General features: G+C 51.2%; 1 protein-coding gene and 1 long non-coding RNA gene across 3 annotated transcripts; one reads left to right on the top strand and one right to left on the bottom strand.

Moving 5' to 3' along the window:
• Positions 1-1,382: 1,382 nt before the first annotated feature.
• On the bottom strand, positions 1,383-10,361 carry NAGK (N-acetylglucosamine kinase). The gene is made up of 10 exons (XM_037048127.1): positions 10,259-10,361; positions 8,458-8,542; positions 8,206-8,304; positions 7,259-7,400; positions 6,356-6,466; positions 5,529-5,641; positions 3,990-4,077; positions 2,953-3,050; positions 2,364-2,442; positions 1,383-1,710 (listed from the first exon to the last, which is right to left on the bottom strand). Exons 1-10 carry the CDS (start codon positions 10,285-10,287, stop codon positions 1,520-1,522), a joined length of 1,035 nt encoding a protein of 344 aa, XP_036904022.1. The 5' UTR covers positions 10,288-10,361; the 3' UTR covers positions 1,383-1,519.
• Positions 10,362-10,409: 48 nt separating this feature from the next.
• On the top strand, positions 10,410-13,221 carry LOC118988485 (uncharacterized). Of its 2 annotated transcripts, none has more exons than XR_005066782.1 (2): positions 10,410-10,738; positions 12,306-13,221. It is a non-coding gene; the product is annotated as an uncharacterized LOC118988485 (long non-coding RNA). The 2 variants fall into 2 exon arrangements; XR_005066783.1 differs by lacking the exon at positions 12,306-13,221 and adding an exon at positions 11,159-11,518.
• The last annotated feature ends 12,062 nt before the right edge of the window (positions 13,222-25,283 follow it).

A 25,283-nucleotide genomic window follows, 5' to 3' on the forward strand; every position in this document is an offset into this window, starting at 1 on the left:
AGATTCTAAATCCAAAATACTGCTTGATCCTTATGCTGACATCATGTAAAAAATCTTCTCCAAAGCTCATTGCTCATTAACAGGGTTACTGGAACAGAGATCTATCAAAGGCACCTTACTGTGCTCTTTGCCTGCCTTGTACCAGATAACGTACTGGGGACTTGCTGAGAGCTGGACCCCACTGGTTCGGACCACAGCTACATGCGAAGACAGCTGGCTGTCCCTTCAGAAGGGCCTAAGCTTGAGTTCCTATTGCTCAAAGCTTCACTCTACTACGTTGGGCTAGAGCTGATGGAATGAGGGCTGCTGCCACTACACTGTGATGTAAGTGTTACCGGGCTTGGGAGACAAATATCCAAGATCCCTTCAAGGACCTCGTCCAAACTCAAGAACTGCAGGGTAGAGCTCCCTCAAGTGTAGATCCTGGACCTCTGCAGCAGAAATTATGATTTTTAGAAGTGAAAATTCCCCATCTCATCCTTGACCTATTGAATCAAGGCATCTTCCAGAGGGGGAAGAAAAACAGAAATTTGAATCTAAAACAAGGTCTAGAACAATTTATACATGTAAGTTTGAGAACTGATGTCCAGAAAATAAACCCATGCCTTTTAACAGCTTATACTCTAACCTCCTAGAAAGGCACCTACTATTAATCAAGACTCTGGTTTCCATCTTCTCTAAGCAGCATGGGCAGCAGAACAGGAAGCTTGGGGCTTGTCTTAACCAAACTACAGTATCCAGAGGACAGGAATCATGTCTGCTCTTCACTGATGTTCATCTTTCCTGGTGCCACATAACAAGTGCAGTGTCATACTGTAACCAGTCAGGCTAGCAGTCCCAGAATGGGTAGTTAACCTAGGTAAGTTGTATCTAGTTGGCCTTGGATCTCAGCCATCCTCATAAACCTCTCAACTCATTCATGCAGAAAAACTGCAAAATGTGCTGCTTACCCATAACTACCTTATTCAGTAAGGTAAAAAAATTCCCCCAGACAATATTTGCACCCTGTCCCGTACACCTAACTTGGGACTAACAGGAGAAGGTGTGGTATGCCTAAGGGTATTCTTGGTGATGGTCAGCACAGAGAACATTTAGTTCCACTGAAAATGCTATGGCAGGGATCACTACCCACTTTGACAAAGTCGGGATCACAGGTTAACTGCAGCAGCAGAATAAGTATGCTAACACAGCAGGGAGGGGTGGCACACAGATAAATTACACATCCAACTGCAGGGCAAGCAGACTATAATCCACAGGCTGAGCACCAGGGGAGAGGCTTTAAACTCTGGGCTAAAATCATTCCTGAACCCTCTGGGATACGTGCAATCAGGTACACTGAAAATGTACACATCAAGTGTGCCTTACAACACAGTCCAAATGGGGAGTGGGTAAAGTGCATTTATTTTCTTCTATGCGTGTTTTTTTCTTTAAAAAAAAAAAAAAGAAACAAAAAAGGCCCCCTCTGTTCCAGCACCCAATGTCCACTGAGCATGGAGGGGGTGGAGCCAGGGCCAGCCCCCTAGGAGAAGGTATGAGAGTAGAAGGCAACGGCATTGGCACTATAGTCCATGGGGAGGAGGTGCCCGATGTGCCTGGCCCCTAGGCTGGCCCCGCCCAGGGCGGAGGAGTGCCTCAGCTTCATCAGGGTGAAGCTGGAGAAGCAGTTCTGAGCCTGGATCTCTCTGCCCTGGGTCAGCGCCAAAAGGAACCCTGGAGAGAAAGAACGCAGAGGGCATTGACGAGACAGACACTGTGATAGAGACCGTGGAGGGGACAAAGAGTGGGGAAAGATAAGGCCTGGGCTCTGAGATATTCCTGTAGGGGGCCTACAGTGGCCCACATGCCAAATCCCCAACAGGCAGTGCACCAGCGTGGTAAGGCCAGTGCTGAAACCAGCTGCCGCCCACCCCCCACCCACCCACGCCTGATGCCAGGAACTCCGAGGCAGCAACAGGTGTCCTCGGGCTACTTCAGAATGTCTAATGGGAACCACAGTTGCCCAAAGCAAGGCAGCAAGGGCAAAGGTGGCACATTTCTTTTGTTCTGACCAGGACTGTGTTGCCTAGGCATGTCATCACATGCTGCTCGGAAGCTCTGACTTTAAATTAGATTTGTCTTTAATTTTTAAAAAGTGGTGCTTACTTAATAAATCCTTTGGAAAAGAACATCTTTGTAAGAGCTCAACGGAGCTGGATGGGACCTTGTAAAGGGCTCCCTGGCAGACCGAAGGTTGCAGGTCATAAGCTGAGCCATCGGTGAGCCGCCCAGGCCTCAGGTCCCACGTCCTCCCTGGGGCGGGCAGCTCTCCTGAGCCACCTCTTTTCCAGCACCAACCCTCACCCTTGCCCCTGGCCCATGCTTACCTTCCTTCAGCAGCTCCCAGCTCTTCCACACAGACCCCACACACAGGATGGGGAGGCCAATCTCCCCCTTGAATAAAACCTGGGCAGAGAGCAGAAATGGACAGTGGGGGTGACCACGTCTCTCCAGTGCTGAAGGGGGTACTTTCTTAAGACCAGTGCTCCCTATCCCACTCACACTCCCTCTAGATGAGAACCAGAAGGTGAACTTGAGAGAAGGAAAAAAGGAGGGAAAATAGGGAGATTCATAAAGACAAGGGACAGAGAAGACAGAGGTTATTCAAAAGGCACTGAACAACCACAGAGGAAGGACCGAGGAGAGGAAGACAGGCACCGACGTGACTGAATGGGGGAGCGCGGGCACCGCGGTGAACCAGTGTGCTACACAAAGGCTACAGACCGGCCACAGAGGCGAAGCACTGGACCGGAAACTTTTTTGTGTTCTAGACATTCTAAAAAATATTTCTCAAACCTGAGTTTTCACTTAAAATCATATCCAGTTTACAGAGTTTGATGGGCAGCGTCGCCCCTCACAGGAAAGGGCCAAACCCAGCCCGGCAGCTCCCAGCCTTCATTTCCCACCTCAACTCACCGGATCAATCTCAGGCAACACGGCCACAACGTGTCTGCCCAGCATCTCCCCCGCCTTCCTGAAGATGTAACGGGAAAGGGGATCTCCCTGCTGAGCACCTGGGGGAGGGAGGAGGGAAGGGAGTGGTGAGTACCCGGGGAGCCACCAGTGCTCAGCTGTCCTTGCTCTCTGGGGCAGGGCCACAACAGCTAGGTCTCAGTCAGGAACAGACACCCACCTCGCAGCATGTGGGTAAAAGCAAGCCTCCAAAGCTGCCACTCTACCCTTACCTCTCCCATCCCCACCAGGCACTTTGACCCTTGGAGGTGGCTCATTCCATGCACTTGAGAAGGGAAGCGCAGAGCAGCACACTGGCACCCGGTTCACACTCCAGATCACACGGAGTCACTGAGTCCTCTCCCTGAGGGCCTCTCGGCTCTGGGACGTAGGACCCTATCGAGCAGCTGGCTGGTGTTCCTGTCGGGAACCCCCATCCACCTCCAGCGACCTGCTGTTGGTCAGCCCCTTCTCAGCTCTGCTCTGAAGAGGCCTCAGTTCAGGGGGGCCTAAGAGGACCTTCCAATGCCCTGAGTCTGCATGAATCCAGATTAAGGGAGTATGGACCATATGGTGGAGAAAGAGTAACGTGCAGATAAGCAAGCCCTAAGGTTCAGCTTTTCCTGACACCCAACCAAATAACCAAATGTGATCCCCTAGTTCTTTGGGTATCAGTGGTTTATAAAAAAAAAAAGTTAAAGTTTGCCTAAAGGACAACTGCTTCATGAGTTTCTCAGACACAGACACACAGCCCGCACAAGCCACAACAGCTGTCAAGAGAAACAGAGTATAGACAACCATCAACACATCCATGTGTCCTGTCTCCACCTCAAGGCCCACCAGTACCAAGGCCCACGGGGGCAGAGAACAGAGGTCACCGGTCAAAGGGAGACTGAACTGGCTTCAGGTGCCATCTGAACTACTCCACTACGCCACCCACTTCCCACCTGGGAGGTCTTTGGGGAAGAGAGCCAGATAAAACCCTGCCCCACCTCTAGTACCTTCTGCAATTTTCCGGCAAAACCCAGCAAACCTGCATTTATCAAAGTCCCTATACAGGTGTACGAGGATTCCCAGCCGATCTGGCACCTGAGAGGCGGAGAAAGGGCACAAGACAGTTATCAGAAGCAAAGGAAAATTCCCAGTTGGCCCACCTAAGTTGGCTTTCCTGATGTCTCTACTGTTTGAAAAGCTGGAATAATGTTTTGTTTTGTTTTTAAGCTCTAGAGGGTGCATGGATTTGTGATTTCTCATTTGAGAAAAGTTCATTTCCCCCAACATGAACTCCACTGTTCCCTACAGATTTGTCTGCACAGAGCACAGATCTCTGCTCACCAAAGTGTGCTCCACAGTTCCTTGAGGTGCTCTTGAAAAGCTTCCTGGTCAGAGGAGTCTGAGGATTACTGCACATTCCAACTCTCCTTAGAGATTCACAATGCACACTGGCAAGCTAACGCCTCAGAAGTCCTGAACCAAGAAATCTACGTATTTGTATCCCCTAAATTTACCAGACTATGGAAGGTCCTTCTTCCACTTCAACAAATGAACCCACTAGTAACACCTCTAAAGGTCCTGAGGAACCAGCGATTCATTCCCAGGTATGTTACTAAGATGGAGGAAGGGGGGCGGGTGCTGAAATCTGGGCACCTACAGCAATGTAGTAATAAGCATGTTATACAGTCTGTCCCATTTACTCTTTGTAATGACCTTATAAGAATGACCAAAGGATGAGAGAGGGAACAGCAGACATGCCACTGGGGGTTAGAGCCACTCTGCTGTGTCAGAAGCCTTAACTCCACTTCCTACAGCAGCTGCTATAGGAGGTGATTTCCCTCCTCAGCCTGGTGCAGGCCAGTTTCACCATAATCGTCAACCCCTGAGCCTTGAGAATACAGGCCCTATTTTCTGGCATTTCTAATCTCCTTCCCTGGCCCCAGCTCTAGCTCACCTGAGTGGCCTTCAGCCAAAGAGACATCTATCACATAAACATTTTCTTCTCCTTTTCCCACCTTCCCAAACCCACTACAGATAAGCACGGCTCAGAGCAGAAGGAGGGTCAATCCCTGATAGCCTGGGCTGGAGGCTGCCCCCCCTAAGAACTCTCCCTGCCCACCTCCTAGCGCTCTCCTCCCTTCCTCCCTTACCCACACAGGCCAGAAGCAGCTCACTGCCTGCCGCATCTGTTCAGACTTTAGCTGCTGTCTCTGTGTCTGTGAGCACTGTTCCTGATCTCACCCTGCACTTCTCACTCCAGCTTAGAATGTCATCTGCCTTCACCTGCCCACAGGGTCTAGCTGCCCAAGAATGAAATCTAGCTAACCACTCGTCTCCAGCCAACCCCTCCCTCACCCGTGACACCCTCCTGGCATACACCACCCATACCATTCTGAATCCTGTCTTCACCCATGACTTCTCCATCCTCCAGCTCTGACCCATGACTCAGCCCAACTTTCCTTTGACTCACCTAGCCTCTCCCCTGCTGCTCAGCTTCCCAGTGCCCTAGCCCAGGTGTGTATGTTTACTGGGGCAGGGGACAGTACCTGGAAATAGCTGAACATGGCCTGTTTGACGAAGCCAATGTCATGAGGAGCTGCCTCCAGGTTGTCGATGGAATCAAACACTATTTTCACTGCTTGGTGTGCAATCCAGTAGGCTGTGGAGAGCAGAGAAAGCTAGGAGATGGGGTAATCTCCCTGAGCTCACAAGGAAGAAAACCCCGATCTATACAGGGTTAGTGATCATCGTGTATATTACAGCAAATTAGGTGTCCCATTCCCAGCCTGAGGGCCTCTAACTAAACTGTATCTGACTGATCCACATAAGGGAAAACTGGAGGGGGAGACAGAACAGGTGACACTGAGTCACACCTGCTGCTACCCAAAACTAAAGACAAGTTCAGTCAATTGTCACACAAATCACTGGATCACTGATGAACTAGACCCCAAGGACTTCTATGAAAATGCACATGTGCTGCCTATGAAGAGGTGACAGTGGGAGAAGCTTCTATACCCTGTTCCCATCAGCAGACCAGCACAGCATCTCCTGGCCTCTATCACCTTAACCTTCACAGTGTTGATTCCTCCCCAGAGCTCCAAAAGTCAACACAGGTAGTCAACAGCTGTTATGCCGCAGCATGAACCTGAATCCTGGGTGCAAATCACTGCTGAAGCGCAAGGCCAGCCACTTGTCCAGCATTTGCATCTCTATGCTGTCTCAGTCATTATTTTGTACTCAGGACCATCAGATTCAGGAACTGTCCCCAGAAAAGTCCCAGGGGTCAGCAGGCTGAGGGCAAGGGAGAAAAGGTGGAGAGCTGCAGGAAGGGAAGGGTCCAGGACCCCGAGCTGGGCTGTCAGCATGAGCTCACCTGAGCCCTCGTCCCCCATCATGTGGCCCCAGCCACCGCAGCCACTCTCGGAGCCATCGGGGTTGATGAGCCTGCAGTTGGAGCCTGTCCCAGAGATGAGCACGATCCCACCTAGGGAAAGGGCACGGGAGGCTCAGTGTGCCCTGCATAGAGTGAGCAACAGCTTCCGACCCAGGGAGGACAGGACAGAAACCAACCCCGGCCAAGGAGTCACCACCCAGCCTTGCAGAGAAAATTGAGCTAGCTAGTTTCCTGCTAAAGGTGGGGGGCCTGGCTCTCAGAGAAACTCTGATCACATACAGCCCTCCTCTGGGGGAAAGAGATGAATACGAGCCTGTGTCTCCTTTCCCAGCCAACCTGCAAGTGACTACCTGCTTTACTGAGTACCTACTATGTGCCAGGGATGGTGCTGGGTCCTATTCAGTGATACTCAATATCCTAAACGACCTTATCAGTACAATTACCCCCGCTTAATAGATGAGGAAATTGAAACTCTGAGAGTTCTGTAACTCGTCCAAGATGAGTTACAGATGGTGCAGCTGGGAAAACGGGCACTGATTTTTAAATGCCAATCTTGTGGCACCAATGCTTTTTACATTCCTATCAGCACTCCCTCACACCTGCTTCTCGGCACTTACTGCTTTCCTCAGCCAGCCTCAGGACCTGTTTCCTTTGGGATGGAGCCTTAAGTCTGACTTCACTTCTTGATTCTCATCAAGATACTCTCTTGCCCTCCCTCCTATCCAGTCCTTACTCTGGCAGGGACTTAAGCTAATTAAAAGGGGGTGGGGAATGATAGAGGCTGACTTCCAGATATTTGCAAGACAAGTTCTGCCAGCTACATCTAAGGAGCTTTCCCAAGAAAAACAATTCTCAACCTCACCCCTCCCTCCACCTCCTCACCATCTGGGGTAGCTGTGGCGATGGAGCCAGCGGCGTCCGTGGTAATTAAGTAGCTTTCACTCAGGTAGGGAAATTGGTCCCTCAGCTCCTCCATCAGGATCCTCACCGCGTCCTCCTGCTCCCCACCGCTCAGGGATAGGCCCTAGGCCAGCGGGGAGGTGAGCAAGGGAGCAGGGCCCCAGACCCAGCTCCTTTCTCCACCCCCAGCCCTCCTGCTATCTGCCCCCTGCTCTCTAACATCTGGGCCCTGTTTATCCAGCCTCAGTCCTCCCTTCACCCCATATGATGACCCCTTGGAAGGTTGTGGCTGTAAGAAGAACCTGGACTGGAAATAGACATAGAGGAGTTTCAACAATGCCAAGTTTGGAGCTTAGGACAACATTAGTGCCATTAACAGAATCAGGCAGAGGAGCAAGCTGAGGAGAGAGAAGCTTGGCCTGGAATATGTGGGGTTTGGCTGTGCCTGCAGAGTGTCTCACTGAGGACACGTCTAGGGAGTAGCCCAAGCTACAGCAACTTGGGAGAAAGGCCTGAGGTGGAAATAACAGTGGACATTTAATGAGTGCTTATGGGTCAGGGTCTCTACCAACCACTTTAGGAGGTGTTATGTCATTTTACTTTCCCAACAACTCTACGGTAGCTACTATTGTCTGCACTCCCCAAATGAGGAAACTGAGGTTGAGAGAAGTAACCTGATTAGGGTCACCCAGATGTTGAATGACAAATCAAGATCTCAGTGACTCCAAAGTCCCTGTGCTGTTCCAATTGTTGTGACTTCTAGATGACAAATAAAGCCACAAGAACAAATGGATCACGTGAGTTTCCAGACCACAGCCCAAGTCCCCAAGGTCTTTCCCTCTGCAGTGGAGATCATCAGACTCATTCAGTTCAAACTTGCTTTCTCGGTGTTGCTGTAACTTAATTCCCAGTCTCTACCCCAGACTCACCAAGCTTCGTAGAGGTACCAGAGGATCAACCCCAGCTTTCCGTTTGGCCCTGTTCACCATCTCGTTGATCCTCTCCACACACTTGTCTGTCCCGATCAGCTAGCCCCAATCAAGGGAAGGAGGAGTTACAAAGGCCTGCACAAACTTTGCTGCCCCTACAGGCTGCTATGGGTCCCCAGCCACCACCTCCACAGGAATTACATGGCATAAAGCCACAACCAAGCCCACTGGTCCCTTCATTGTGGCTTTTACCCAGTGGTTTGTGCTGAGTCCATCCGCTTCTGCCAGGATCTGCCCATCCTCTGAGAGCAAAAGGACCTTGGACCGTGTTCCTCCCCTACAGAACACAAGGGGGCACTCAGTCTTGCTCAGAAAAACCTGAAGGGAGAGCTAAGCTTGTGCAATCCTTGTCACAGAGCCCAGTATGACAGACACTGTGTCAGCAAACCCAGTCACCATTCCCAAATGCACCTCTGTGTTTAGGCGTTTGCTGTGCTGCTGGACAGCCTCCGTTGAGGATGTCCTACTTATCCTGCAAGGCCCCACTTACATATCAGCTAGTCCTTGGAGCCTCTCATGTGTGGCCCAACCACACAGCAGCACTAGTTAAGCCTGGTCAGTACCCCATAACTTTTAAGGATTCCTCTGTATTAACAGTGTATCCAGTTGTTTTCCTGTCTGCAAGCTCCAGATCATCCATACATCTCATGCCTAGCACAGGCTCCTCTCAGTAAATGTGATTAAAGACAATGGCGTCTCTCTCTGTGCTTCTCACAAAAGCTAAAGGCTGCCTTTCAAGATCCAGCTCCAGCTGCCACGGTCTCCAAGACACTCTTGTGGGAACACTGACCAGATGGCAGGGAGAGTTTATATCCACTTAAGCAACTAAAGGGTCAAGTGCTTATCACTGGAGAAAACAGTAGTTTGGAGGAAGGTCTGTGGTGGTGTGACGTATGTGTCTTTACTGATCAGTACTTTCAGTAATAATCAGAAGAGGACATTGAAGACCTGATGACCAAACTGAAAAATGACAAGTTTCAAGGGGTAGTTAATGCACAAGATTCAACACCAAAAAGAATCTCTTATACATATAACAGGAATGAATGTAAACTCCTGTACTTATTTTTTTTCCTAGGGCAGTAAAAAAAAAAGCAAGATTGGGGAAATCAATCTTAACAATGCATGTGAAAAAAGACGTTGGGGTCCATGAGTCAGCAGTGAGATGTGGCTGCCACAGAAGTAATCCAATCTCAGACTCAAAAGTGAGTCTCAGCCCTGGCTGAGAGAGCAGAAACCTCTAATACGCCCTGATTTGGCACACCCATATTCACACAATGTTGTCACTGGCAGGGGACTTGGCGATCATCTCCGTCATCTTTCCTCTCACTTTATACACATGTGGTAACTGAAGCCTATGCTGAGCAAAATCTTGCCTATATTCATACCGAGGGGAAGAGCTATTACAACAAGTCCAGTAGACAAGCTCTACGCAGGAAAAATGCAAGAATGCCTTGGGTTCTGTCTAGGGTGAGAAGCAGGAGTGCTGACAAGAAAGTGTTTCAGGGATCCGGACAGGCTCTGAGCTGCTCCAGCTCCCAGACACCCTCCCGCAAAGGTCTAGGTCCCGGCTTCCACCACACTCCCTTTCCCTTCCCCCCAGTCCAGCAACTTCACACCTGACACCTGTCCTGTAAAACTCTCTGGGGTCGGGAATGGGGAAAAAGAGCATCTCCAGCGGGGGACAGAGTGGGTCGTTCTAGGGGGGGAAAGGGGCGTGGTTCCGCCGTGAAACACAAAGGACCCCCCTGGGGTGTGGCCGTGGCACAAGAAGAGCCCCTGAAAGGCACACATCCGCGCGAGCAGAAGCACCGTGTGCGTGCAAAGAACCCTGCTCTGCAAGGCCCCGCGCCCCAAAAGCCCAAAGTGGCCGGACTCGGAGACGGGAGGCCACCAGCCTGCTTACGGCCTTCTTTCCTCCCGCCCTCGGACGGGGTTAGGCCCAAGCCGCTTCCAGGACGCCCCTCCCGGACTCCCTCCGCCGGGCCGCACTCACCCCTCTACACCCCCGTAGAGCGCGGCCATTCTGATGCTACCGCTGCTGCAGATCCCGCCGTAAACTCCCCTCCCGCTGTGCCTTACCTCCCTCCCGCCCTACCACTCGGCACCGCCCCGCATCACGTGAACGCTGGGGCGGACCAGCTGACTCCCAGTGCGCGCGCGTGGGAGGCGTGGCCCAGGGAGCCGCCGATATCCCCAGGTAGACACTGTTGGGGCGGGTCTCTCGGGGCGGGCCGCGGCACCGTCAGCTGCTCCTCTCAACCCCACCTCTTGTTCCTGAAGACGGATACCAGATCCCAAGCGGCTGTGCCAGAAACGGGTGTCTGGGACGGACTCACTGGACGCGTCACTATTCTGCCCGCCCCTCAGCACCCGGAAGTTTCTGGCAGCTTGACCTCGCGCGTGCGCACTGCTTTTGAGCCACGTTGACCGTGGGTGATACGCAGGTATCCCTCTACCCCAGGAGGTGGAGTTGGTGCGTACCTAAGCGAGGGGTGTCGCGGGGCCTCAAAAAAAAAAAAAAGTTCAACCCAATACCCGTCTGGCGATGGCAAAAGTTACACGTGCACACAAACTACGCTGTACTTGCAGCTTGAACAAGGAGTATATAGAAGCAAGCTAGGGAAAGAGAAAAGCCATGGAGACTGCGCTATTCTTGGCCCAGAGAAGTGGGATTTAGCTTTTACTACCCTCCGGGTTTAGTTCTTTGGTTGCGGAGCTGGGGGCGGGGGGGGGGGGGAGGAGGAAGTGAGGAAAAGAGTGAAAATAGGGAATATATAAAATGGAGTCATTTTAATCAAGCTGCTAAAATTAATATTACGAAGGTTGAGGCATAAAAAAAAGTTCATTCTTACTCTAACTACCCTGGGAACTTAAAGTTTTTTAAATGTTGCAGTTCTGCCTCAATGCCTGGATATAAATCTGGACTTCCAGGTAGCCCTGTAATTACCTCGTGAAGGACTCGCCTATGTATCCACCGGACATCCATTATCCAGACCACTGGGCGTGGCCAGACCTCCTGACATCCATCTTCTGGACCACCTGGCATCTGTTAGCCTGGCTGCATGACATCTGTCTGATAACTGTCCTGGACCAATCCTAGGGGGAAGAATGCAGGACTAATAATTCTCAAGAATATATATTTTTTACTATTAGAACTTTTGACTTTTCTTCTTTGGAACGCTTCTGGGATTTTTGCCTAGCTGTATTCCTGGTTTGCAAACTCCAAGACCTTTGAATAAATCTGTATAATTTATTTCTAGCAAATCCACCTGGCTCTTTTTGAGTTGGTTTGACAAGGTATTCGTGGAAACTAGACTACCAGGCAAGGTAGCATATACAACTTTACAAACCTTTTATTGCCCTCCAGCCACCACCTGGCCAAGGGGCAAAAAACTAGCCAGGTCTGAAAGTCAAGCTAGGGCTTCTGTTCATAGTTCTGGGCTGGTGAAAAGCAGCTTCACGGGTCAGGAGGGTGGTCCGCTGCCCTTGACATCCCTTTGGAAACGTTGGGCAGTTCTCAAGCTGGCCTGTCCCCGGCTCTGTCCATACCCCTATGTGCCTGCTGTCTTACGGAGAGATCCTGCACTAGGAACCCCTTTTCCTGATAGCCATCTGGGTCTGGTTATGCTTTGGTGTAAACATTTGGCATGTATATGCTTTTTAACTAGAAGGGAGGAGTCTTTGCTTCACTTCTCACTTATTTGGAATGCTGAAACACTACAATGTCATCCGCAAGAGTAATTAAACAGTTAAGTCACTATATCATAGAGAATATCAGAGAGGAGTAGGATTTCTTGTGCCCAAATACATCATTTACATCCATTGCACATCAGAGCTGAAGGTGCTTGATCCAGCATACACATATTTTCAGAATAATATTGCTAACAGATTATGGCGGCATTAAACTGGGCATGATTTTTCAAGCGAGGGGATTGTAGGTGGATTTTGAAAGAACTGTGCGTTTTCAGACACTAGTACAATGAGTCCTGAGACATGTAGGTATGGTAATATTCGAGTTTCCCTTTGTGTTCCTTGTTTAGAAAAGGAAGCCAAGGAGAAAGTGTCAAGGGTGAAGACAAGGATTGAGTTCACCATTTACTAGCTGATAACCTTGGGTGTGTTGCACATTATTACTGCTGCATCTGCTCATCTACGAAGAGGAGATGATAAACATCTGCCTACTCAGGCCAAGATGGGGTTTCAATATCGAGAGTTTTGGAAACTGTTAAGTACTCCAAAGATCTTAAATTTTTATATATATTATTAATTAGTGTGTGCTGTCCAACACGGCAGCCACGTGTGACTACCAAGCACCTGAAAGGTGGCTAGCCCAAATGAGACATACTGTGTGTGTAAAATACACACAGGATTTCAAAGATATAGCACCAAAACAGAATTTAAAAATCGCACCAATTATTTTATGTGAATTACATACTGAAATGATAATATTCTGGAGATAGTGGGTTAAATTATATGTTATTAAAGTTAATTTTGCCAGGCTGTTTTTATCTAAGTACGGGTACTAGAGAATTTTAGATTATACATGTGACGTGTATTTGTGGCTCATGTGTCTGTTACACGGTGGTGGTCTATGCCTTGTCTCCTGTCCATGCAGACCAGAATATTTTAGAGTCCCCGAGTGCCTGCTTATATGAAATTAGTAATGGCGTAGGACTGCTTTAAAGAAGAGATGACACTAGGTAAAAGATGAATGATACTACTGTTATACATTATAGTTCTCTTATGTACTTACATCTCATTTGATCATTCTAACAACACTATGAGAATGACAGAGATTTCTAACTACATATTACAAGTGAGGAAACTAAAGCTCTGAAATCAAAGTAATTAGCCAAGGATCACACAGAGAGTAGCTGTCACTGACTATGGGTATGAGTAGTCATTGTAATGGGAAGGAAATAAAGATACTGCCACGCAGACTAGTGCTAACCCCTATACAGCCTTGTAAGTGTTTAATGCCCCTTTGGCGCTGGGCTTGCAACATCCCAGCAGCTGCTCCCGTGATGCTCATCTACGAAGAGAATGAGGTTATTTAAGGTTATTAGAGGTTATTAAAGTCCTCTAAGAATCTGAAAGTGAAAGTCTTGTTCTCTGTCTTCTCTACTTTGTCCCCATGACTCCAGGGAGGCCATCTTTCCATGGGAGTAGGGGAGCGGGTAAGAGGGACAGTGGAAAAACACTTCCCTTCCAAATCCACTTGTGTTTTTGGAGCAGAGGACTTCAACGGGTTATGTGGACTTGGTTCATGAAAGCATGACCACCTCTGTTTTTACTCACTGCTGTATTTCCAGGGCTAACCTCGATACCGGGCCCATGATAGGAGGCCCACAAATAATTTCGAGAGTGCTCATAAACTACGAAGCACTGTACCACAACTGTAAGAGGTAGTAAATGCCCCACTGTGAACTAAAGAAGACAGCTAGCAGACCCTATAGCAGAGATGATTTGCAGACCAGACTGGGAGAAAAAGATGTTTGAAGAAAATAGAATTGAAAATTAAAATGGGGAAGTGGGAGTTGGACAAGTGGCTAGGGAACCTCAAGCTGATCTAGCCCTACTCTGTCCCACATGGGGAAGTTGCCAGTACATGTATGACCTCAGTGCTGTGCTTTAGGATAATTAATCTGGCATGTTTATTATAGCAAGACAAATGGGAGGGAAGTGCCTGGAACAGGGAGACATTTAGAAGGTTGGGGCAATGGTCCAGGAAAGAAATAAATAAGGTAGTAATAAGGGACAAGGAAGAGCAGAAGTCACGGCGGGGGAGCCAAGTGGAGTGTCACGTTGACCTCTTGCTCTGTTGATCTGAGATGAGGGCAGTGAGAGGCAGGAGTTGGCTTTCCCACAGTGAAAGAGGAGTAAGGGGCTGCCTTACTGAGAAGGGTGGAGTGGGTTTCTGGGGCTGGTAGTTGGAAGGGAAGGGAAGGGCTCTCCCAGACCTGCAGGACTGCCAGGAGTCACGGGGAAAGGGCACAGGGGCCCCAGAGTCTAGAAGCAGAGAGAGATCACTGACTGTGAACAGTCTGCCCCTCAAGTCTCCTCTGCCTTGAGCCAAAGTGGCTCTGAAAGGTGTGCAGCCTTAGGCCAGCAAACCCAGAAAATCAGGTTGGTTTATTTCCTCTTCCTGAGTGTGTGTCTGTGTGTACACTTACTGATATATGCGTATTTTGGCTTATGTCAATTTACATATAGATGTACATGTAAGTAACTAAATGTGTGCACAGGTGTATGTATAGGAAATTATGTCTTTGTGCATTTTTCTGTACTAGTGTCTGTACAGAATTAGAGTTAGAATTTCAATTCCGGGCACGCGTGGGCAGATGCACAGATGTATGGATGTCACTGTGCAGCACTGTGCCAGAGCTGGCTGGCGTTAGTTCCCATTTGTCCACATCCTTTTAACTTCTGTTCGGTGATACCACGTTGCTAGCTGAAACTGCTGTGGTTGGGAATTATTTCCAACACAGGGATCATCAGCTGCTACAAAATCAGCTTGCTAAATGTTTTTGCAGAAAGCTGCCTGGTAAACACACACCAGCACACACTGAATAGGTGTTGTGCAGATTCGAGAAGGTCCGAGGTCAGTGTCTGTGAAGTACAGTATGGAAGCGGGTACCAAGTAGCAAGTCCAGTTTTTACAGACTACAAGCTCAAGCTGCAAAAATGCAATGATTTTCTTACAACTAAACTGAATTTCTGTCTCAATCCCCCACTCCTGATCTAATCACTTAGAGGTGAACTCAGTCTTTTCAGGGTTCCACTTTGACTGAACACATCCTCCTCTTGGCCCCCAGGTTTGTGTCTGAGGGCTAGGGTTAAGCAGGGAGGCGCAGCTACAGGCAATTGCAGTTTTCCCATCAGGGCCTTGGCTTTTCTGCTTCCAGTCTTTTGACATCTCTTGAGTCCCTAGGCCCTATAAAACCTCCAGTGGCTCAGTCCACACTGCTGTTGGGGGGACCTGTACCCTTGTCAAGTATTGGGGGCAGGGGAGTTGCAGTTATATTTCCTTCCTTGCGGTTCCTGGACTTACCTTCTAGGCTGTCATCTCCCGGAACCTGAAAAAAAAGGAAGAGCATCATGTCAGCTAACTATGTAACACCCTATAAGATAAACTCTATGCCAATTTTATAAAGGCCCAAACTCCCAGGGGTCAGGGGCCTCAGAGAGGGCCACGCTGGGGTTTGAACCCAGTTCCCTCTGACTAAAGCCTTTCCACTCTTCCAGAACACACCGAGTCTCTAGGGATTATGGGCACTTGGCACATGCTTTTGGTCATTAGGGGCTAGGCCACTGGGGCTCAAATAATCATAGGATTCCCAATTCTACCACCTGTCATCTCTTCCATCTCTGTGGCACGGCAGGAAACCCAGAACCTGTGTGTGTGAAAGGAGGAAGCCCAAACGTGTGTGTGTGAAGGGAGGGCAGTGAGGCCGAGCCTCCTCTGGGAAGTGTGTGGCATACAAAGCCAGCAGGCTACATTTCACCGACTTCCGCTGCCAAGCACATCCCATCCTATATCACAGTTTGTTCTCTGCAGCCTAGCTAGAGCCCTGGACAGACAACTTCCTGAGTGGCCAATATTCTGCGTCTCAGGAGAGAGTGGCAAAGGACTCAGGGTAGGGTGGGTTATGCAGACGAGACCGGAGGTCAGCTGCTTCTAGAACAGGCCTCCTCTGGAAGTGGTCCTGAGAAGTCCCCCCCCCCACCGCCCCATCGGTGGGGTTGGGGGGTGGGGGGTGGGAGCTGGGGTGGAGGTGAGGGGACAGAGGTGTAGAGGGGGAGCCTCAGCTCTCTCAGACTGCTGTCTTGCCCATTAGCAAATGTGGGAAACCCAGAGCCCCCCTTATATAAAATTCTATTCCTTTTCTAAAAATAAAGTAATTGTAGTTTTTATTGAGACAACCATAGATTCACATGCAGTTGTAAGAAGTGCTGCAGAAAAATCCCATTTCCCCCAATATCATAACTCAGATATCGACCCAGTCCGTCAGTCTTTCCAGTTCCCCCCGTTTCACCTGTTCCCATTTTCACAATTTGTGTGTGTGTGTGTGTGCATGTGTGCGTGTGTGTGTGCGTGTGCATGCGAGTTTGGTCCGGTACAGGTTGATCATATGTGCAGGTTTGGCATCCATCACCTCAGTCATGACACACAGCAGTCCCTCCCCACACAGATGCTTAGCTGCCCTGGTTTCCCCACACTCCCTCCCCCTCCCCACCCCACCTGACCCCTGGCAACTGCTAAATTGTTCTCCATTCACAATATTTTTTTCAGTTCAAGAATGTGATGTAAATGGAAACAGAGCATGCATCCTTTTTTTCAGCAGCATAATTCTCTGGAGTTTCATAAAAATTGTGGCAGGTCTCAATAGTCACATTTCATTGCTGAGTAGTATTCCATGGTGTGACTATAGTGTATTCTTTCTATAAAATATTTCACACTACAAAAATCAATGTAATGTACATAAAGGTTATGATATTATGGCTCCTTCTTACCAAGTCCTGGAGACTCACAGAAAAACCTGAGAAGTAAGAAGAAGCTCGGGCCCTGGCTAGGTTGCTGAGTTGGTTGGAGAGTCCTCCCGTGCACCCAAAGGTTTTGGGTTCAATCCCTGGGTGGAGCACATATGGGAGGCAACTGATAGATGTTTCTCTCTCGCTCACTCTCTGTCTCTCTCTCTATCTCTCTGTCTCCCTTCTTCCCACTTCCTCTCTCTCTAAAACAATACCCATATCCTTGGGTGAGGACTCTAAAAAGGAAGAAACCCCGTGGCACCTACCTTTGAGTCCTTGCAGATCAGTATCCTTTCACAGGCCTGGAGTGACTACCTGCTTGGAAAGGGCTGATGAGAATCCAGCCTCCTGGCCCTGGAGAGTGGGAACCTTAGGAAGGAGAGAGGAGGTAATCATGCCCTAGACCAGACAAGTGCCTGCCTAGACTGGGAGGTCTCTTTATGCTCAGACCTCTGGTGGGAGAGATTGGAGCAGATGGCTGCTACGAGGGCCTGGGCAGGGACCTTTCCCAGAGCAAATCACCACCTGTTCCAGCACCAGCTGCAACCCAGGGAAGGGACAAGTACAAGGGCAGTTCCAGAATCACACCGGTCTCTGCCAGGAGGGCTCCTGAATGTGGGGTTTCAGGACAGACACCTCTGGGGCTTCTCTCCTGGAGCTGAACCTGCCTAGGACCCCCTTAACAAGCACTAAGTGTCTGCCCCTAGGCATACGGTAAGCAGCCTGAACATTGGACTGGGTCAGGGCCTCTGGGGGAGGTCATGCTGAAAGAAGGGACAGTTCCTGGAACCTGGGGAAGGGAGGGGAGTAAGGAAAGCAGAAGCTGGAAAATTTGCTCGGGAGCAGGCAGCTGTCCCCACTGGCTGCCACTTTCTACCGAGTACCAGAAAGACTCCCCTACCTCCTGAGCTCCTCCCAGAATCCTGAGGGTTTGCAGCATGACTTACCCATTCTAGCAGCCTCAGCTGCATCTGTGTGTGAGAGAGAGCACCTGCTCCCACTGAACCTGGCTCTCTCAGGACCTTGTCTCTCAAGACAAGGGTTACAATGAGCTGGAGCACTCAGGTCGGCTTCCTGGAGGAGAGATGTTAAGTGGTTCTTGAAAGACTGGTGGGAACTGGATGGGTAGAGAGAAGAAGCAGAAAGAGCCCTGTGAGTGAGGCCAAGGTTAGGGGAGGAGGGTGTGTGCAGGGCAGGGGGCCAGATGAACAGGGTTCTTTAGGGTTCTGGAGCCATAACTCAGACTGTCTTGTGTGGAGGTGGGGGGGCTCGGCCAGGCAGCTTTCCTTTTATTCTCTACCTGCTCGGGAGACCTGGCCAGTGTGACCTGCAGGGCAGGAGATGGGCAGAAGGGAGAGGAAGGGCTGACCAGGAGCTTAATTGGTTAAAGCAACCCCCCTGTGGGGTGCCCCATAGGTCTAAGGCCTCCTCAGCCCCCCGGCTCCCGTCCCTGCCGCTTCAGTCCCTGCTAGGAAATAGCAAGACTCATGATCTGGTTTGCTCTGACTGAAGGAGTTCCTGGGATGTAGGCGCTTCAGTGGTAAAAATGGGATGAGTTGGTCACCATATGGAAGACTCACTTCTGGCGAAGGGCCCTGGCACACGTACGACGGAGTCACCGAAATGATCTGTGACAAATAATATGACACGGTGTTTTCAGAAGAGACGGTCAGTTTTCAGTTCCATAAAACTGTCTTCGATAATTCAGGAGAGCAGGATTTATAGTGATGGCAGTGTCCAAACCCAGCACTGCCTACAGGTCGATGCAGCGGTTTTCCACAGGGTGTTCCCCCAGAAGATGTTGATTGGCACTTCAGAACAAAGGGATCCTTGGGGACACTGAGTCAGTCCTGCACAGTCCGTGCTGCCTCGCCCTTATCTGGTTCCCGATGCCCATCCTCACAACAGCCCCGAGGAGAGCAGCCTGTTTCCCCCTGTGGACTGGCACAATGAGCAAGGCTGTTTGCACAGAGTCTGTCTCTCAAGAGAGATTAATTCCCCAGTAGACCTCCCCACCAACTCGCTCCCCTTCCCCTGCCCAGCACACACAATGCAAATTCTCTCTGAAATCCAGTTTGGAAAACTTTGGAATAGAATGTAGATGTACAGGATCACCCACCTTATTATCCTAGAGACCCTGTACTAAATAATCCCCTGGGCAGGTTTAAGGATAACCCAGCTGGAAGTGCAACTTCTATTTTTGTTCAATTTCTCTCTTTTCTTTCTTTCTTTTTTCAACAATCCACTGGCTTTTAAGTGCTGGACTTCCCAACTTTCCAATATCGCTCACCCTAAGGCCTCAGGCCTGGGCTTTGTTCCCCTCGGGGCTGGAACCACCAGCAGCCGGGGGCCTTTCTGTGGACCCAGGTCATCTCAGCTGGAGGCCCTCCCAGTGGGGATGGTGGAGCTGGCACTCCCCACTCCCTCCTACCTCCTTTCCTAGAGCAGCCAGAACCCTCCCCCAGATTCTGAGTCACCAAGAACTTGGCCTGCTCAGCCTTTTCTGGCCTCGAAGAAGGAAGAACAAAGTAGCTTTCAGCTCTCCAGACCCAGAGCAGGTGCCAGAGTGGGCCAGGGGATGTGGCCCAGAGCACCCTGCCTCTCTCTGAATGGTGGAGTATATCAAAGGAGGCCGCTGGAATGGTTGAGCACATGGATTTTTTGTAGTCATGAACCCCCCAGCCGGGCCATTGTGGGAAGAAAGGCAGGAGAGGCATGCTGTGCCTAAATCCGCCCTGACCTCTGCAGTACCAGGAATGGGGCAGTTGGGACAGGAATGTAGCCACAGGTTGCAAGACCAGGCCAGAGTGGCAAGGGGGGAGCTTCCTGGAGGAGGCAGGATTTGAGGGTGGCTTGGAGAGAGGGAAATATTCTAGGCCCAAACTGGGAAGAGGCTCGGCCCGGCAGGACTGTAAAGGGGTGTGTTAGGCCCAGGAGGCATGAAAATGGAGAGCAAGGGAAGATACCTGCTCTGGGAAGCCAGGTCTTGCGCTTTCTTCTGCTTCAGGCACTACCCCACTCTCTACTCTCAGGCCTCGCTGGAAAAAAAGTCAGATAAACCAGCACCCACTGAGGATCCCACTTGGCTGAGGAAAAGCCAGAACCCCAATATCTCAGATATGAATGTGTGATGGCAATCAGCTGGGTCAGCTGCCTCTACTCTGAGAACAATCCACTGAAAATGTCTGGAAATCGGGTGTCGAGGGCATGACAGTATCAAGCACAGAGCCCTGGCAGACAGTGTAAGCAAGGATCAATCGTAATGTTCCAGTTACGGGTGTTTGCTCTTCCCACCATTCAGGACCGCCTTGCCCCCAAACTGGGGGATGTGCACCTTAGGAGAAACCCTGAAGGAGAGCCAGGGTTGACCTAGAGGACTTTCCTTCTCATGGTGGCATTTTACGCGCTGTAACAGGTACATTTGGACGAGGGGCCTTCCTCACACCCTTGTTATCACACCACACCTCTTGGGTAAATGCCCACCCGAGGCCAGTCCTGTTTGCTGAGCTATCTCTGCTCTCCTGAGAGTGAGTGGGGCGGGGACCACCATCAGAAGGGTTCGCTGGTGTGGTCTGTCCCGTGTGGCCAGGCATGTGCGGTTCAGTGGCCAGCTGAGGCCTAAGCAGAGGGGACAGCAGAGCCTTTCCTAAGACAAGTGGGAAGAAGGTATCAGCCATGGCTGACCGAGCGGTGACCCGCAGCCCAACACAGAGCCAATGAGCAGCCACCACAGTGGTTGTAGGCTTGCTGCAGCTTCTACAGGAAGCCCCACGTGCAACCAGTGTGTCAGGCCGAGTTAGCACCAGGAGGGCTGAGTGGAGTCCAGCTGAAGGCTTCCTGGGTGGGGGAACGCGGGTGATAATGTTTCCCCTTGGGCTCTGGGGCGCTGGGCCAAGTGAGACACGTGAGCATGCATGCCTTTGCTCGCAAGCTTGTGTGAGTGTGTACGTGGTGGGGGGGGCATGTGTTCATGCACACAGTCATTGTTTAGGACTCATGTGTCATATGCATGTGCATGCCTGCTCATGTTCGTATCTACTTCATGCCTACCCTCTGTGTGCTAAGGATTCTGGGAGCAAACAGACCGAAGTCCCTGCCCTCGTGGGGCTTACATTCTAGTGGGAGAGAGAAAAAAGAAACAAATAAACACAGAGAGGACACATAGCGGAAAGTGCTATGAAGAAAGGTAAAATAGGAAACGGGATGGGGTTGCTATTTTAGAATATGATCAGGGAGGGCCCCTCTGAGGAGGTGACCTTGACCTAAACAATGAGAAGGAAGCCTGTTGAACATCAGGAGCAGGAGGGCTATAGACTGAGGGTAAGGAGTGGAGCCAGAGGGAGAGAAGCTGGAATCCTACCATGCTGCTCATGTGCGGGGGGTAGACAGGAGGAAAAGGGAGGGACACAGCTGGAGGGACACTGATGATCTGGACAGCAGGACAGCCCTCAGTAAGAACCCACAAGCCCAGCTCAGCTCAGAAGGACAGCGCTGACCCCTCCCCAGATTCAACCCCACAGTACAGTACACAGGCACCTCCCCTGCTAGTCCAGGGCCTGGGGCCATCCCCAGGTGGGTACCCTCAGCACCACCAGTCCAGCTGTGTCCACATCACAGCCAGCATCAAGAGAGGCCACTGGGAGAGAGAACAGGATTCTGGCAGCCAGGCTTGACCATGGAAACAGTGTCTGAAACTGGCCCTGATGCTGTGTGCTAGTGGCCAGAGGCAAGGCTGCCTCTGGATGCCCGGACATGTGGGACCTGCTGGCAGATGCTGGGATGGGACTGCTGAGAAGCCAGCAGGGCTACTGGAGACCGAGGACTAGACTCCCTCTGGACTTTCCTTTGGGAGGCCTGGTATGATGCAGCAACCAGCGCAGGGCCTTGGGACAGCTGGGGCCCTCGACTGCTCTCACTGCACTGCCCGTCTTGTCTCCACCGAAGGGGCAGGCTGCAGAACCCGGTGAAAGTGCTTAAAGCCAGCTTCAGACTTGGCCTTCCATTTCCCAGACCACACAGACCTGGGACAGAGAGCCTTGCAGGCTCATGAGGGGAAGCTGAGCTGACAAGTCTCAGGAGGCCTCCAGGAGAAACTGGGTGGATGAGAGGAATGAGTGGGAAAAAATATTGTCACAGGTCAAACCACTGGAGGCTTCCTTTGAGTAGGGAAGGTTGATTTGGGAGTTTTGGGATGATGTCAGGTGTGACGCCCATGTCTGTCTGTCTGTGTGTGTCGGGAAACCTGCATCTGTGGGTCTGTGAGGAAACCTGCATGTGTGCATTTGGGGTCTTGGTCAGTCAGGTAGCTCTCCATTGTTCACGCACCCCTGGGTGAGTGGTATGCCGCTGTGGCCCTGCACCTGCGGGCTGTGTGGGGCCTCTCTTTGTAAGTGCCTTTCTGGGCGCGAGTATGCAGAGAGCCTGAGGTTGGCCGTCTGTCAGCCTTTGAAGCCTGTAACACCCTGTTCCAGAGCCTGACCCTGGGGCTCTCTGGGGAGAAGCTGCCTGTTCCACTCTCATCAAGGCTGCAGATGGAATGGAGTTGGTAGGGAGATAGCACTGCTCTCAATTTGCACTTAGCTTTGCTTTCTCCTCACTAGCCACCCACACCCCTGTCCTCGTGGCTGTACATGAGCCACACTGGCTGGGAACCAGTCCCATGCTGTGTCTGGCCTCTTACTGACCTCTGGCTGTGGCTTCAGAGCCTCATCGCTGCCGCTGCCCACCCTGAAGGGGCACGGAAGGTGGTGGTGAAGAAAGGCACAGAGGTTGTCTGGGGCAGGCAGTGTGAGGGGAGCAGGCCGCTCATCTGGTGGTTGGGCTTAGAGGCTTCAGCTAAAGGAGGGAATTAGGAAATAATCTAGTCCCCTTCCCTAGTTTATCCACCCCAGAGGCCATAGCTGCAACTCTGTGTGTGTGAGACAGAGTGCCTGCTCCATCTAACCTGACTCTCAGGACGCCCCCCCTCCCCCCGCTGAAAGAAGGGCCCCTCACTCAGGAGTGGGGAGGTGGGAGAGAAGGGCTGGGAGCAGCACCCAGTGCATCAGCTTCTGAGCATCTCCATGTGCCCAGCCCAGGGTTTGGCCAGGCTGGGGGTGGGCGCACATGGGTCTCACTGACTGGCTGGGTGGCAAGCTGCTAACTCCTGAAGAGTTCAGTAAGAAGCCCAGAAGTCATGAGGAGGCAGTAAACGAGCACAGTGAGGACAGGACTCTGGGTGCAAACAGGAAATCAGAGAAGACAAGGGTTACAATGGGCTGGAGCACTCAGGTAGGCTTCCTGGAGGAGAGATGCTAAGTGGGTCTTGAAAGACTGGTGGGAACTGGATGGGCAGAGAGAAGAGGCAGAAAGAGCCCTGTGAGTGAGGCCAAGGTTAGGGGAGGAGCGTGTGTGCAGAGCAGGGGGCCAGATGAACAGGGTTCTCTAGGGTTCTGGAGCTACAACTCAGAGGTACCCACATTTCTGTCTGACTTCGCTACAGATTGGAGGTTCCCACACACCCCCTCAGGTTTAATAATTTGCTAGAATGGCTCACAACACTCGGAAACACTCACTCATACTTAGCAGTTTATTAAAGGAGATGATAAAGGATGAAGTTGAACAGCCAGGTAAAGAGATATACAAAGTGAGGTAAGGTATCTTGCATGAGGGTAGAGCTGGGAAAGCTCCAGGGAGTTGCCCTTGGCTGGGTAGGGGCTAGAAAGGAGGGGAGAAAGAAGGGCAGGCTGGCCAGGGCTGACCACACATGCAGACCCCTCTATGCTAAGGTCTCTGCAGCTCTAGCTGATGGGGGAAGTAGGGGTGGGTACTCAGGGCCCTGTTGACTCCCATAGGGCCATGGTCCCACCCTGGCTGCCCTGTAGAAACCGTGTGCAAACAGGAGCCTGTCCTGTGCAAACCGGGTGCTTGAAACACTGTTGCTGTCTCAGCTCCAGCCTAGAGTCTAATTCCATTAGTCTGAGGTCATTACAACGTGTAGCCAGGGTTGGACAACGAGTGGGGAGTCCACGCCGTTGGCAGTGGGACAGGTGGGGCTCACACTTTAGGTCTGCATCTGTTGAGCCCTGGGGACCTTCCCCGGGGTAGTAGGACTCTTGAGTTGCAAGAGACAGAAACTCATGGTGCCTTGTAGAAATCAAGGCTGGGGTAGGAAGGGCCTGAACTGGGATTTGAATGGCCTCAGCCACACCCCACTCACATCCCCAGCCTCACACCCTCTCCTCACCCCTACATTCCTGTCCTCCAGCATGGTCCTCTCAGGCCTAGCAGCTTAGCTGAAGACAATGCTGAGGCAATTGATAGAGCCCTTGGGGAACTGGTCACTAGACAGCTCTCTAACTCAGCCACCTGAGTTGGGGCCCCAGGCATGTGAACCCCACTTACACCTCAGCCCAGGGCCTCTCTGCTGTCATCCATACGCTGGGCTCACAAGTTGACATCTTGATGAAGTGCCACATACACACACTTTGTACAAGCTCGTCTATCTTCCCCTGGCTCTCTTTCCAGTTCTGACAAAGAGAATTAATTTGGCCAGTTGGGGTCAAGGACCTAACCCCTGAAGGGGTGGAGGGTGACCTAGCAGAAATATGGCTGCAGGGCTCAGCCTTGCAGACGAGATGCTTCTTGCATGCAGACCCTGTGCTGGGCACTGAGTGCACAGAAATGAGCGAACTTCCCTAACCTTGAGGAGCGAGTAGGACTTTGCCGGGTGGAACAGCAGGGCAGGGGGCAGTGGGCGAGGCTGCGCAGTCTGAGTCTGGGGCAAGAACACCACAGAAATGGAAGGAACTGGCCAAGGCTCTGTCTCAGTGTCAGCAGAGGGGAGAATGCCAAGGCCAGGGGGAACCCAACGGGGCCAAGGGCTAATGTGTTTTTTTGCATTTGACATTTATCATACTTCTTCCTCCTACTGCCACACACACCCCTCCAATGATTGGGCTGAGGCTGACGACAGAGAGTTTTGTTTTGGAAAAGCAGGGCCCATTACTGCTCTAAATAAGCAGAGGTTCTGTTAGGAAAAAATAGAGAAGGAGAGTCGGCAGCAGCCCTTCAGCCTACATTCCCCTTTATTGTAAGCATCTGACTCCGACGCCATGGGCGCACAGTGGGGCAGGCGGCGGCGCGCATGCTGCAGGGGAAGCAGAGGCAACAGGCGAAGGGGCCGAGTGTTCCATGTGAGGAATCGCTGCGAGGAAAGGACTTTCGGGGGAGAGAGAGTGTGTGTGTGTGAGACAGAGAGCTGTGCAAGGGCTTCATGTGATGTGCGCAAAGCCCCAGGCGGCTTCCCTTCCCCCACCTTGTTCTTGCCTGTCATTCCCCAGCCTCTCACCCTCTCCTCACCCTACTGCCCGCCCCCATCCCCATGGTCCTCTCAGACCTAGCAGCTTAGCTGAGGACAATGCTGAGGCAATTAATAGAGCCCTTTGAGGACTTGTCACTAGACAGCTCTTTAACTCAGCCACCTGAGTTGGGGCCCCAGGCATGTG

The sequence above is a fragment of the Sturnira hondurensis genome, unplaced genomic scaffold, assembly GCF_014824575.4.
Source record: "Sturnira hondurensis isolate 20B ecotype Veracruz unplaced genomic scaffold, ASM1482457v3 Scaffold0006413, whole genome shotgun sequence".
In the NCBI taxonomy this organism is placed as follows: Eukaryota; Metazoa; Chordata; class Mammalia; order Chiroptera; family Phyllostomidae; genus Sturnira; species Sturnira hondurensis.